The sequence below is a fragment of the Podarcis pityusensis genome, assembly GCF_964106645.2.
Source record: "Podarcis pityusensis genome assembly, chromosome: 9".
Lineage (NCBI taxonomy): Eukaryota > Metazoa > Chordata > Lepidosauria > Squamata > Lacertidae > Podarcis > Podarcis pityusensis.
Genome location: NC_138034.1, coordinates 27,225,802 through 27,240,686, shown reverse-complemented (window position 1 = coordinate 27,240,686; position 14,885 = coordinate 27,225,802). Strand labels below are relative to the sequence as shown.

Below are 14,885 nucleotides of genomic sequence, written 5' to 3'. Positions count from 1 at the left end.
CTTTTAGCTCTTTCACGGTATTGTTGCTTATTTTATTTTGTGCCTATTCTGCTGCTGTTTTATTTTGTTTTGGATGTTACATTGCTTTAGTTGTATACTTCAGAAATGTCTGTGCTCCAAGATGTAATTTGTTCACAACTTTTTTTTTTTTTTTAATCATATTTATTAAAATTTCCAATAATAACAGAATAAAGAAGATAGAAAAGATAAAGAAAAAGAAAAGAAAGAAAAGAGACCAATTTTAAACCCTTATGTTCATAACCTTCTTTCTGGGACTCCCTCCTTGCCCTCCCGACTGTATTCCCCTTTCCCTACGTTGGTTCCACAAGTTCTCATTCCCAATTTAACCTAATATGTTATGCCTAATAGCCAATTTAAATTACAATCTTAACATCACTCCTCACCTTTAACAAAGTAAAACAAAATTTTTTTTCCCCAAAATCTACCCCGTTTCCTTCCACGAATTCCCCCTTTTCTTTTTTTTTTCCAAAACTTGTTAAATCAAAATACCAAAGTTATATATAAAAAAAAAAAAAAAATTTAAAAGATAGAAAATAGAAGAAGATTCCAAAAGTTGATTACATAGCCTTTGGATTCTAGAATTCCCCCTCCCTTCCCCGGTTTAGATTCCCTATGTCCATCAGTCTGTATGTTGTCGGCCTGGAGGTCTCAAGTCCACAGCCAAACTTTCTCAATTCATCTTGCCGGTTTTCTTTAAATTTACTTATTTTGATAATATTTAATTTCAAAAGTCCAATCTAATCGAGGCCTTTAATTTCCCTTGATCATTGTTACTCCTCCCATTGTTCTTGCCGTGGCGTAGTTGGTCCTTTACTCTTTTGTTTCTTACTTTCTCAGGTTTCTGTCTTGTTCAGCTGCAAAACCATTCTTATTCTGAAATCTAGTATCTCTACAGAGGTTTGTTATTCAGGAGCTTACTTAAATAGAAAGATTCTATTGTGTTGTCACCTCTGTAGACAAAACAAATATTTCAGTTTTGCTACTTTCCCAGGAGCTAAGACCAGTAATACACATCCCAGAGTAGTTTTCCATATACGCCGCTTGTAATGTCCCAAAGCCCCTCTAGAGGGATTGCAATAACTTTGTGTCCTCTCATCCAAAAGTCAAATTGTTGTTTCTTTTTCCATCCGACATTTTGTATCCATATTTATATCCAATTGTATCAAAATCAACCAGCAATATACTTGTAGCAAAGTCCTCTTTATATTCTCAAGATTTGACAGCTACTTTGACAGCTGTCAAACTCTCCATCTCTCTCCGCCAGGTTCTCTGAATCGCCCCGGTTCCCGGGGGGGGGGGTTGCCTTTTCCCTCTCACCCTCGACTCTCCTCCAGCACAATTCTTGTAATGATTCCATCGTGGAATTTGGTATTTTTAGTCAGCAATAAACTTCAGAATTGATCTTGGTTTCTCAGTCCTTGTTTTAGCATGTTTACAATCAGGGAGGGGACTGACTTCCTTTTTAGATCCCCCCCGCTCGTGCCGAATCCGAAAAAAAAAAAAAATTCCTTTTTTTTTTCCTCCTTTTGTACCCGGTTACCCAATTACTCACGGGTTTTTGTTAAATGTCCGAATTTCAAATGGAAGAAGCCAGCGCTCTCCGACGAATGGCATGCGGCTGCACTCGGCAGGGGAAGCGATAGACTCAAAGTACCACGCCACTCCCAGGCACCCGATCCGTAGCCTTTAAAAAGGCTCCTTCACGAGTCGGGAGGGCGCTGACGGTACCAGCCGAGTCCCCATGTCCACGGGCCCCGTGCCCGTGGTTTTTAAGGGTCCCCGCGTCGCCGGCGCGGTAGGACCCTGTTCACAACTTGTTTATGTTGGCCTCGGTTGCCTTTTGCAAACAGAAGTACATTAGCACTGTGTTATATTTATGAGATATGAGGCACTACGTTTTGTGAACAGATGCTCAGATATCACCAAGATTGGTAGATACATTTTAGCACTGCATTTGCAAACACATTAGAGATGCAACTGACTGCTGTGGCACTTGGGCTCTGTGTGTTAGCAGGCACTAGCACTGCCATCTATATATTCATTTCAGTTCTGAGCACCATAACTCAGATCCACTGTCATAGATGTAACTAATTAAGCTTCTGGATTGTATCTTTGAGCAACAAATGTATTCTCTAGAGCTACTCATTCCAGAGGAGAGATATGTTTCAGTTGTATAAGGTTTATGGTGTCATGTGCTCTATGTTTTTTGAAAAGTGGCTTTATTTCATAGAAGGATGGTCCAGCATATTTGGTAGTTTTATGTGAAAGTTTGCAATGATTTAAGATGACTTAAGACAAGAAACTGAACTACTTCTAAAATATGCCATCTGACCTGTTAAATCACATCCAGTAATCACATGCCTTCCGATCAGTAGCATGAACAGTCTCTTCTGTTTATGAATATTATGCATCATGTACTCAAGTGGCCTAGATTACTTGAAATAATATAGTCAGTGACATAGGTGCAATTTGAAAAACATAGGCTGTAGAGTGATCTAATCCAGTGCTGTTGATTTGAAGGTAATACTCAAAATGACGTTTGCACATTTATATAATTAAAAGGAACCAAAATGGTGTTTATTCCATTACCTTTCCACAAGGTGGAAGAATCCATACATCAACACTCCTCCCGTCTTTTAAAAATATGTATTTATTTGACTTTTTCTCAATTGCAAAGCAGCAATACACTAACCAACTTTTAACTAACCAACATTACACTTAGGTAAAGGTAAAGGGACCCCTGACCATTAGGTCCAGTAGTGGCCGACTCTGGGGTTGCGGCACTCATCTCACTTTATTGGCCAAGGGAGCCGGCGTACAGCTTCCGCGTCATGTGGCCAGCATGACTAAGCCGCTTCTGGCGAACCAGAGCAGCACACGGAAACGCCGTTTACCTTCCCGCCGGAGCGGTACCTATTTATCTACTTGCACTTTGATGTGCTTTCGAACTGCTAGGTTGGCAGGCGCAGGGACCGAGCAACGGGAGCTCACCTTGTTGCGGGGATTCAAACTGCCGACCTTCTGATCGGCAAGTCCTAGGCTCTGTGGTTTAACCCACAGCACCACCCGCGTCCCTTCATTAAACACTTACTTCAAACAAAACCACTGATTTTCGCTTACACATTCTCTTTTCAGAGTCAGCAGAGTTCACACATAACATACAATGTGTTTAAAACAACAGCAGCACAGCAGCACTTTCTGTTCCCCCTCCCACCCTTGAAAATACTTTGCAGAAAGTAAGAAGCAAGCATAACATGTTTTCATTGGGCCTTTTTGATACCGTTATGACTAGGGGTGAAGTGAGAGGGACACTGCAGTGCAATAAAAATGGTTTTAACACAGATTTGCTGCATTCAGAGCTGTTGGTCCCCAAAACTAAGAATGTGTGTTAAGATCACTTCCACCACACTCAGCTATGGCTGCCTTCTTCACTCTAACTTTTGAATGGCAACAGGGGTTGCTTGCTTCAATTATTTGCTTTCTAAGTCCAACTGATAGACTGTCTTTTGAAATGTAATAGTGAATATTGCTTACTGTGCTAAAACGTGTTGTTTCCCTTTCTGCAGCAGTAACCCGGCTCATAGATACTACCTTGCAACTGACCCAGTCACAGGAGAATTGTATGTTTCTGACACCAACACACGAAGGATTTACCGTCCAAAGTCACTCACTGGGGCAAAGGACTTGACAAAAAATGCTGAAGTGGTAGCAGGAACTGGGGAGCAGTGCCTTCCATTTGACGAAGCCAGATGTGGTGATGGTGGCAAGGCTGTAGAAGCGACACTCATGAGCCCCAAAGGTGGAGGAAACTGTCAATTTATGAAGAGCAAAACACAGTTCAGTCAGCACACACAAGAGCATTTCATGCTATCTAGTTATTTATTCAGTGTTTCCAAAAGCTTGTTTTCAGTTTGTGAATGGCAAAGCTATCCAAAAGTATAACTACAAAAAGTGAGGTTTTTAGTACCCCACCCCCACTGAACATTAGTGATTTATTATAATTCATTATAAATATTTTTTCACATTCCAGTTATGCCACAAAGACTTCATACTGAGCAAATTGCAAAGGGTCCAGTCCAGAAGCAATATTTAAATGAGTCCATTAAGAGCAGTGCTTGTTGGATTTCACCCCCCACAAGCAGAATGTTTTCCTTCCATACATGTTGTTCTAATGTACTAGCCATGTCTAATAAAGTACCATACATTAATATCTAAATTTTAACCAGTTAAACCTCATGAGGCTGTATGTGATGTTTAAAACCTGTCATTTTTGTTAATATTTTCAGACCCATTTTCTGGCTTTGTGGGAAAAGATGAACATACAGAGCAGGAAAACAGGTTTAATAGTTTTGATCAAAAACAAGTAACAAGCTCTTGGTGTTGTGTTTTGTTTCTTTACCCAAGGAGTGGCAGTAGACAAAAATGGATTAATCTACTTTGTTGATGGGACTATGATCAGGAAAGTGGACCAGAATGGAATCATATCAACATTACTTGGCTCAAATGATCTGACTTCAGCTAGACCTTTAACATGTGATACCAGCATGCACATCAGTCAGGTATTTAAAAAAACAGATCTATTGGTTGTTTCAGGGGGATCATGATAGAAGTTTATAAAATCATGCATGGCATAGAGAAAGTAGATAGAAGAAAGTTGTTCTCCCGCTCTCATAATACTAGAACTCACGGATATCCAGTGATGCTGAATGTTGGGAGATACAAGACAGATAAAAAGAAAGTATTTCTAAACGCAGCACATAGGTAAATTATGAAACTTCCTCCCACAGAAGGCTATGACTACAACTAACCGAGATTGCCTTAACAGAGGACTAAAATTAATGGAGGAGAGGGCTATTGATAGCTATTTGTTAGTCATGATAGCTATGTTCTGCCTCCATGGTTGGAGGCAGCGATACTTCTTAATACCAGTTGCTGAACACAGGAGGGGAGAATGCTTGAAATCAGTACCATTGCAGACCCAGGGGCAGTGGAGCCAAGGCTGAGGGCATACACACAATAAAAACACAAGGCAGCGGTATTGGGATTTAATCAGGCCACAACTTCTATTGATAACAGATGTCAGCAGCTTCTGGAGTAGACCTTGGGTATGTATCCTGAAATCAACCAGTGTTACTGCTGTTTGATCAAGGTTAAGGGTCACCTTGCAATGTGCATCACATATAGGAGATTCCCATGATCACTGGTGAAGGAACACTATGGCCCATCAGCCCCCAAGATGGAAGTCTGGACATGTAGCACCCCAGGCTCCTTTAAGGAGATACTCCATGACAGCAGAGCAAGGAGGGCCATCCACTCGCCTCCCAGACTGATCAAACCCAATGTATTATCCACCAGGAAGTTATGTTAATTGCTCTGAAGCAGGCAAATCCCTGCAGACAGGCCTAATTAGTCTGCAGGGAGAATTCCTCTCTGGCCCCAAATATGGTAACCCATGTACTTACATAGCAAGTCCAGCAAGGCCATGCTTACTTTCCCTCAGGCAGCCCATTAAGCCACATTAATAAGGAACGGAGGGTGGAGAATCCAATGTTGACTGAGGCCTGAGCTTTTATGACCAGAAAGCTGACCAGGAGGAAGTACTCCCTCTGGTCCACTTGCTTGCAATTGGCTGCTGAACCTTGCGAGCATGTCCTAGCAGTCATTGTGGCGAGAGGAGACGGAAGCTTCCCCTCCGGCCATGCTGAAGCTGAGGGGAGGAAGTCGCACCCTGCCATGACCGCACCAGGCCACCATGGCCACTCTCCTCAGTGCTGAGGGGGAACTGGGACTTAATTCTGAGTAAACATTTATAGAAAGGGTCCTTTCAAACAGTTACGATATCATAAATGGGTTGTTTGTTTATGTATTTATTTATGTATTTTTCAGATTTTTCCTGGATTAGATGGCAATTTGATGACATGTATTGTATATATTGTAGCTCCAATCCTAGAATAAGCAGGTGTTTAGAAGCATCCTGAACTGTTTTTTATACTCTATCTTCACGATAAGGAGCTTATTCTAAGAACATAAGTATCAGTATTATACACCTAAAAATGTATCTTTATGTCTACCTTTACAATAAATTTTAGGGACAGTAGAGAAGACCATAATTATTTACAAGAGGTACAGTCATAAAATACAAGTGGAGCAGAAATATATTAGAAAAGTATTGGCATTCTGATGTTTCTAATACCAACTTCTACTAATGCCTCTAGTCTGCAGTTTTGAACTTGTGATATATTTTTTCAACACCAGATAACTTTTTCTATTGATTTCTATGGTTTCCCCCCAGCACTAAAGAGACTTGCTATTCTGATAAAAAAATAATAGCAAACATTAATCTGTGTCATATTGGAAAAGATCTTACCTTTATTTAGCATTGACATATTTTATATTTAGAAATATATGATTTCTAAGTGCCAGATTCACCCAGAATTATAGTCATGACTCAGTCCCATTAAAACCAATGGAACAACTTAGCACAATTAACTTGTGCTGCAATCCTAACACCGCCTACCTGGGAGTAAGCCCCACTGAATTCAGTGTGGCTTACTTCTGAGTAGACATGGTTAGGATTCCACCTTTAGTCATGACTAACATTAACTGAATCAGGACCGTTACAAACATGTGCTTTTGGACTAAATGAAATGTAAATAAAAATAAAGTTTTTAGCATTCAGTTTTAGCGTTTCCAGCACTCCAGTTTCCCTGGTTCCATTCCCCCCTGCCCTTTATATTCACCCTAGGGGCAATAATTTAAACTACCGCATTTCCTTTTATATATGTAATTCTATGTAACTTCAGAAAAACTGTTTCAAAAGTGGTATCTCTAGCACTTGTTCAGTTAGAAAACTATCTTTGCTAAAGATAATAATTGACTAATAAAACACTTTTCCTTTTTTTAAAAGGTGCGTCTGGAGTGGCCAACGGATTTGGCTATCAATCCAATGGATAACTCCATATATGTGTTAGATAACAACGTAGTTCTTCAGATTACTGAAAATCGGCAAGTCCGTATTGCTGCTGGGAGGCCAATGCATTGCCAAGTTCCTGGAGTGGAGTACACAGTGGGGAAACATGCTGTACAGACTACTTTAGAATCAGCCACAGCGATTGCTGTATCTTACAGTGGAGTGCTTTACATTACAGAAACCGATGAAAAAAAGATTAACAGAATAAGACAAGTCACAACTGATGGAGAGATCTCATTAGTTGCTGGAATACCCTCTGAGTGTGATTGCAAAAATGATGTTAACTGTGACTGCTACCAAAATGGTGATGGTTATGCTAAAGATGCCAAACTTAATGCCCCATCTTCTTTAGCTGCATCACCTGATGGAACGTTGTACATTGCTGATCTTGGAAATATTCGGATACGAGCTGTGTCAAAGAACAAACCGTTGCTGACTTCAATGAATTTTTATGAAGTTGCCTCTCCAACCGATCAGGAACTCTACATCTTTGATGTCAACGGCACCCATCAGTACACGATGAGTTTAGTCACAGGAGACTATCTGTACAATTTTAGCTACAGTAACGACAACGACATCACGGCTGTAACTGACAGCAATGGAAATACGCTTCGTATAAGGCGAGATCCCAACCGGATGCCAGTGAGGGTGGTATCTCCTGACAACCAAGTTATCTGGCTAACTATAGGAACCAATGGATGTCTAAAAAGCATGACAGCCCAAGGGCAGGAGCTAGTCTTGTTTACCTATCATGGCAACAGTGGACTCCTAGCAACGAAAAGTGATGAGACTGGATGGACAACTTTTTTTGAGTAAGTAACACAAAATCATATACTGTTTTTAGGAGGCATGCTTGGCTTCGTAGTATCGCGAGGGGAAGAGAGGGAGGCTCATTTTGTCTGACAATTAGGAGAGTGCAATGTTGAATTAGCTATGGGGTCCTCTGCCTTGTCTTGGCACCCCCCCTTTGTCATATCTGCATTATTTATTTTTCCAACTCTGTGCTACAAAGCTTGTTTGTAGCTCTTTTTCTTCTTGCCAGCTTGTTGACATTACATCATGGTCATTAACATGGCACCCAAGGGTGCACCTGCAGAAGCCTTTGCCCACTAGGTCCCTTCCCCACCGAAGGGACCCCAACCGGATGGGGCCTGGCAAAAAACATTCCACTGTAGCCAATAGAGTAGGTTGCAGTGTGTGTAGCGGCCACGTCAGTTTCTTCAGTTTGCAAATGTACCCAGGGATTCAAAAGATTTTCTGACCCCTGAACTGTTTAGTAGTGTTCATTGTGATCACTTCTGGCCACTCTCCATCTCATTAGAGGTGCAAGAGTAGCAGAAGCTGTTTAATGGAAGTGAAGAGGAGCTGAACCGAAAATACTGAATTCAAATAAAAGTAGCACCAAGTTGCACAAAACCGCTGGCATACAAAATGCATTTTTATAATGATTTACAAATGAAAGGATTATGATGGTAGGTTTAGTCCCATTGCATTAGTGCACACCTGATGTATTGTACTGCATGTTGTACATCATTGCATATCTTTCTCTTTTTCTGGCCCTGCCAAAAGCACGTAGAAACATAATGATGAGAGATTATTCAGCCTGGGGCAATAAATGTACTTCTTATTCTTCAAGAGTTATAAATGTTTTTTCTGGTGCTGAACGGTAAAATCCCAAGTCAATAGCAAATGGGAATCCTTCTCCAGTGGGAATAAATATATAGCCGTTGGATATGTTAAGGTTATAAAAGATTTCATCAGTTTTGTTGGAAGCACCATATTTTTAAGTGTGTGTGTGTGTTTGAAAACAACAAACCATAGCCGTAAGAATTAATGTGGGATTTGAAGTTCACCAAATCTGACATTCCTGCACAATGTTCGTTGATCTCAATGTTGTCAAGACTAATTGAAGAAAAGTGGCCACTCTGAGGGCACAGGGCTGTATAAATGTTATGGGTCCATTAGAATGACCAACAATGTTAAAAAAATAGCTCAAAACTAAGGATACTTTTTCGTTAGCTTGTGGCTTTTCTGTTTAAATGATTTAAATCTGGTGTGCTTTGTTTATCGCATCCCAGTAAATAAGGTTTAATTGTTTTTATGTACCCAATAACCCTGTCTTCCAGCTTGTGAGTTGGACCAGGTGGGGAATGAAAGAGGGGGAAATGCATTTCCAGAACAAATGTGTCTACTGAGGACAGCTGGCATCTTTAGCACACTGGCATTCATTCTGCCTGGTAGAGACCCCAGCGTTTTATTTCTAGCAGTAATTTCTCGTCATGTTTCTTGTAGTTATTGTGTGGCTGTTTTAATCCCATTAGGGAAATAGCTGAGGACTTCTGAATGTACTTTAATGGCTTCTATGTGGCCTTTTAAAAGATTTTATTCAGTATCAAGTGGCTTATATGTCTGCCTTTTTTGAATCTTAGGGAGGATTTACAGCAGTGTGCTTCATGAACTGAATAATTACTTTCTGGTTGAAGAGCCATTTCAGTTGCCCAGCTTTGTTAAATATAGAACCTCTGGTCTGTGTGAGAGGGATGTTCAATTGCCTGCTAAAAGGCCCTGTTTAATATCTTAGACCAGCCTCATAACCAGGCTGGTTCATTTCAGCCCATTAGGGTGATACAAAAATGGTAGCTTGTTAACCAGCCTTTGGTCATGTCTGGCACTTAATACTGTAAGATGTGCTGGGGCAGATGGCACAAAAACTACACTTCGTTGCCCTGCAGTATGTTAAAAGAAATGTCCCTAATCTTGGTTCTCCTTCATACTGCTTGCACTCTGGTTCTTCTGCCTTGTGAAGGATATGAATATTTCAGTTGCTGCTTTTCTCGTCAAGATACATAGAGTCACGGTCTTCGCCTTTCCTTGTATTTTGCTGAGAAAAGCATTTCCCAAGAACATCATGTTCCTTCTAGATGGGGGCTTAATACAGTGGTACCTCGGGTTAAATACTTAATTCGTTCCGGAGGTCCGTTCTTAACCTGAAACTGTTCTTAACCTGAAGCACCACTTTAGCTAATGGGGCCTCCTGCTGCTGCCGTGCCGCCAGAACACGATTTCTGTTCTCATCCTGAAGCAAAGTTCTTAACCCGAGGTTCTATTTCTGGGTTAGCGGAGTCTGTAACCTGAAGCATAAGTAAGCCGAGGCACCACTGTACTGCAAATGGGTCATTCAGACATCACAAATGTGTTGCTAGAAACAGGGTTTTTTATTTTTTAAGAAATGGATTTTCCATGGAAATGGTAAATCCAAATTAAATTGGAGATGGGGTGAGATGCTCACCTGTGGATGTGTGGGCATGCAGATTCTGTGAAAACCTTCCAAGTTTGAGCAGCCCCAGCGTTCTGCTGCCAACAGTGGCCAGCCCAATGCCTCCTAGGAAGCCCACAACCTGGACATGAAGGCAGTTGCTATCTCCCGCTCTGTGCTTCATAGCAATTGGTATTTAGACATTGGTTGGCATCCGTCTGCCACGTTGTCAGGAGACAACGTGCACACATGTTTAAAGTACATGACTTCTCCCAAAGAATTCTGGGAATTGTGGTAACTCTGAGGGGCAAGTTATAGTTCCCAAGATTCTTTTGCTTTAAATGTGCATTGGATCTACTTTAAATGTATGGTGTGGCTCTGCTAAGAGGCTTTCAGCTATCAGGTTTTGTAGCAGGCAGACCTGTTTTATTGCTTTATCGCTCATTTGCCACCCTGGACTTCTTTGGGAGGAAAAGCAGAATGTAAATTTAATAAATAAAGAAAATAATTAAAAAAGACACAAACTGAGTGCACATTGTTTGCACATGCTGTCAGTAACTCATGGATCAATCATAGCTCTGGGCATTTTGTATATGCTGGCTTGGATCCTATGATATGTTAAGGTAGTTTCATGGAGGGATACGTTTGGCCTGCTGCAGCTCCTGAAAAGCTTCTTTGGAGCAATGAGAGATGAGTTGGGTTGCTGGGGGAAGGCAGGGGGAATATTCCTTCCTTGAAGTTCCATATTAAGTTATTCAAGCCCAGTTTTGGGAGATTCCACCTTCCTCCACATTGATCAGGAAAGCTGTGTACACACCATTCATTTACCTGTCAAAGAATCCTGGGAACCGTAGTTTATTAAGAATGCTGGGAATAACCATGAGAATAGCCGGGGGGGGGGGGGCAAAAAAGTTCAACAACTTTGGCCCTAACAAAAATCCTGGCTATGCTCATGGAAATAACTACTGAAGTGTTCCCAGGAAGAGAGAAAGAGGAGATGAGTCTCTAACACAGTTGGAGAGGAGGGAAAGCAAAAATTCATGGTAACTCTGAAAAGGCAGCGGAGGAGGATTTAAAGACAGATAATTAGTACTGATCATTGCTTATGTTCTGTCTGAACACTGGAGAAGTGGTTGATTATAAGGCAGATACTACCCAGGAGCTTACTAACTTAGACGAACGGAAGGAGGGACTGCTGGGTAAAAGGTACTGTGGGGCTTGTGGGAGAACGCAGGGGATGGAATTAGGTGGGGAAATCTAATTGCACAAAAAGATGGTTCTGAAAGGGCGATTTCCAGATGTCTGCCCAAAAGACTCTGTTGTTTAACAAATGGGTGTCTAGGAACTCAGCTATACAGCTGCAAATAAAACATTTTAAATGTGTTGTAAAGTGCAGTATACAAACATGACACTAGATGCATTTTTTTATATGTGTGTAGATTCCACCTAGGTGGTGGTGAGATTTGCAGTACTTGTTGGATGAACCTCCTGAAACCTCTGGTTTCTCATATCTAATTAATAGGTGGTACAGTGTGGTTTTGATTTAAGTTAAAACCAGAGGAAGGTTGGTCATTTACATTCTAATGTGATCCCATATGAGCTGAATAGCAGGTTGGAGGCCACACCTTGCTTTATGCCAGTAGAGGTTTCTTGGCAAGAAACCTACAACTTAGAACAGGGGTCAGCAAACTTTTTTAGCTGTGGGCCGATCCACTGTCCCTCAGACCATGTGGTGGGCCAGACTATATTGGGGGGGGGATCAACTAATTCCTATGCCCCACAAATAACCCAGAGATGCATTTTAAATAAAAGGACACATTCTATTCATGTAAAAACACGCTGATTCCCGGACCATCCGTGGGCTGGACTGAGGAGGCGATTGGGCTGCATCTGGCCCCCGGGCCTTAGGTTGCCTACCCCTGACTTAGAATAATAGAATTTGTTGAGTTGGAAGAGACTGTGAGGATCATCTAGTCCAACCTCCTGCAATGCAGAAAGCTTTTGAGCAATGTGGGGCTCAAACCTACAATCCTGAGGTTAAGAGCCTAATGCTTTACCAACTGAGCTATCTCAGCCTGCCCTGTGCTGCAAGATCCTTAATAGCTCACCTTTTCATGCAAATTGAATCTTTTGCACCTGAACACACACGGTGACAGAATCATGCTCTCCTTGAGCTAAAAAACATGCAAAACAAACACTTCTTTCAGGGGGGGAAATGAAGTGCACTGTTTGGTATTGCTGATGTCGTTAAAGCTGTACTTTTTGGCTGATTTCTCCCAGCAGCTGCATATAATCAAAATTATGCCAAAATGCCTGTACCTGTGACCCAGAATGAAAATAAAATACAAACTAAATGTTTGACTCCACATGAAAATTCAGTTTAAATATTTAGTCCACTGTAAGAGTCTTAGGAGACTGCCAACAAAGAAATGATAATTCTACCATCTGAAACACTTCCATGAATTTATAAACATTTCAGCTTTAAAGAGTAATGTAAGCAGCGTAGTCAGCATAGGATTTTTGTAGCCACTTACTGACAACCCTTTGCATGTTTGCTGAGAAGTAAGTCCTAGGGACGCGGGTGGCGCTGTGGGTAAAACCTCAGTGCCTAGGACTTGCCGATCGCATGGTAGGCAGTTCGAATCCCCGCGGCGGGGTGCGCTCCCGTTGTTCGGTCCCAGCGCCTGCCAACCTAGCAGTTCGAAAGCACCTCTGGGTGCAAGTAGATAAATAGGGACCGCTTACCAGCGGGAAGGTAAACGGCGTTCCGTGTGCTGCGCTGGCTCGCCAGATGCAGCTTGTCACGCTGGCCACGTGACCCGGAAGTGTCTGCGGACAGCGCTGGCTCCCGGCCTATAGAGTGAGATGAGCGCACAACCCTAGAGTTTGGCAAGACTGGCCCGTACGGGCAGGGGTACCTTTACCTTTTACTTTAAGTCCTATTGTGGCCAGTGGGGCTTACTTCCTGGTAAATACGTTTCGGATTGCAGCTGTTTTTCAAACAGTACCAAGGTTGATTGTGGCAAAACCTCCTTCATATGTCAGATGCAATCAACCAATTGCAGCTTCTGTCCCCCCCCCCCTTACCTTTCTCCTTACTCTGCCTTTCAGCCTCTCACTGTGCTGTACTTCTCTTCCCCACACCCTTCAGTTCCAAATATTCTCCAGGCTTTTTATCTCTGGCTGTGATCAGGTGCTTTTTTCCAGCTATGGCTCACCACAGACAGCTTCCCTTCATTTCACCTAGCTGGATAGCTAGTTAGCCTTGAACAAATACATGAATCAGGTTAGTTCAATCAGCTCTATTCTGCAGCATTATATAACCGAAAACTTTGAAAGAGCATGAGAAAAAGACAACTGAGAAAGTTGTGCTCATTTTGCTGCAAAGGCCACCAAGCTCAGCTTTGGTTACTTCATGCTGCAGATGTTTCTGCTTCTGACTCACAGCAAATTAAGCTTTTGCATTATTACACCTCACCTGTGCAGCTTTTTTTCTCTAACACACACGCACAAAAGGAACTTTACATAGGCAAAAAATGTGATACGTGAAAAATTATGTTTGGTAGAGTAGATGCAATTAAATCTGTGATGGTTCGGTCATAATTCTACAAAGGAATATAAGCTATACAACAGTTATAGGGGACTCTGGTGCATTGGAGGTAGTGTTGCATTGAAACACCACACTCAGTGTAGAAAAAGTTTAGAAATACATCTTGCCTTACACTTTTTTACACAACTTGCCCATAACCAGTTATTTAACCAGTGTTTTGACCCCCTCTTCAGCCAAAGCAGCTTATGCACACACAATCAAAGCAGGGTGAGCTTACCAACTGAAACACACAACACAAATGGGATGGGAAGGTGACCAAAGAGGCTGAGGAGCAGGCGTGTCCAGTGGTGGGGGCCTCGGCAGGGGTCCAGCAATGCTCACCCCTGATGCCAGCCCTATCAGGGAGACTGGGGCTTCTTCATTTGAATGTGGTATCCTACTCAATCTCTTTGATCTCTACTTGCAAAAGATTGTGATTTACAGTTGCAGCATCAGGAAGATGCCATAAGAAACTACACTACAGCCACATAACTTTCTTCCCACAGTGAGTGCATGGGAGAGTAATGTGTGACTGCAACTCTAACCAAGTTGAGTCTCCCCCACACAAAAAAGGTAACATCCAAACTGGTAGGGTTAGCCCTTTTTTGTGATGTCTGAGTTCTCTAGGTATTTCCTTTTCTCAGATAAGGAATTTCTTGGCAGTCAGTTGAGGTTCGCCCAAAAGACTCACTATAAGTTAGATCCAAAGAGTTGGTGATAAGTTAAAACACACAATTACTTATTAAATTTTCAGATAAAGCTTTCAAAGACTAGACACTGACACTGTTGTAACTGCTCTGTGGAGTTCCGCTATGAAATACAATACCCTCCCTTGAACTGTGGGACATCCTGAAACCTTAATAGTTGGTTTTTAAAAAATCACTGTAACTTTCATCCACAAACTTTTAGCACTTGGCTGCTCTTGAAAGGATCTGAGCACAATTATAAAGCCTCCGTTATAAATGCAGAGGACTTGGGTATTTTTCTGGCATGCAGAAATCTCCAGGGTGTCATAATGCCAGAATAGTAACACTGCCAAGGGTATGATC

At 41.8% G+C, this 14,885-nt stretch overlaps 1 protein-coding gene and 1 long non-coding RNA gene across 5 annotated transcripts in view; one reads left to right on the top strand and one right to left on the bottom strand.

The window, feature by feature from the left end:
- TENM3 (teneurin transmembrane protein 3) overlaps nucleotides 1-14,885 on the top strand; it is a 974,114-nt gene that overhangs the window by 936,712 nt on the left and 22,517 nt on the right. For both annotated transcript variants that reach the window (XM_081021657.1, XM_081021658.1), the window contains 3 exons: nucleotides 3,588-3,820; nucleotides 4,426-4,580; nucleotides 6,929-7,803. In XM_081021657.1, the coding sequence (XP_080877783.1) occupies nucleotides 3,588-3,820; nucleotides 4,426-4,580; nucleotides 6,929-7,803 (1,263 nt within the window). The remainder of the gene's footprint in view (nucleotides 1-3,587; nucleotides 3,821-4,425; nucleotides 4,581-6,928; nucleotides 7,804-14,885) is intronic.
- Nucleotides 3,694-14,885, bottom strand: part of LOC308485774 — a 72,253-nt gene continuing 61,061 nt past the window's right edge. For 2 of the 3 annotated variants that reach the window (XR_013990756.1, XR_013990758.1), the window contains exon 4: nucleotides 3,695-3,830. This is a non-coding gene — a long non-coding RNA (uncharacterized lncRNA). Of the gene's footprint in view, nucleotides 3,831-13,334; nucleotides 13,512-14,885 lie in introns of all 3 variants that reach the window. The other variant, XR_013990757.1, reaches the window with a different exon arrangement.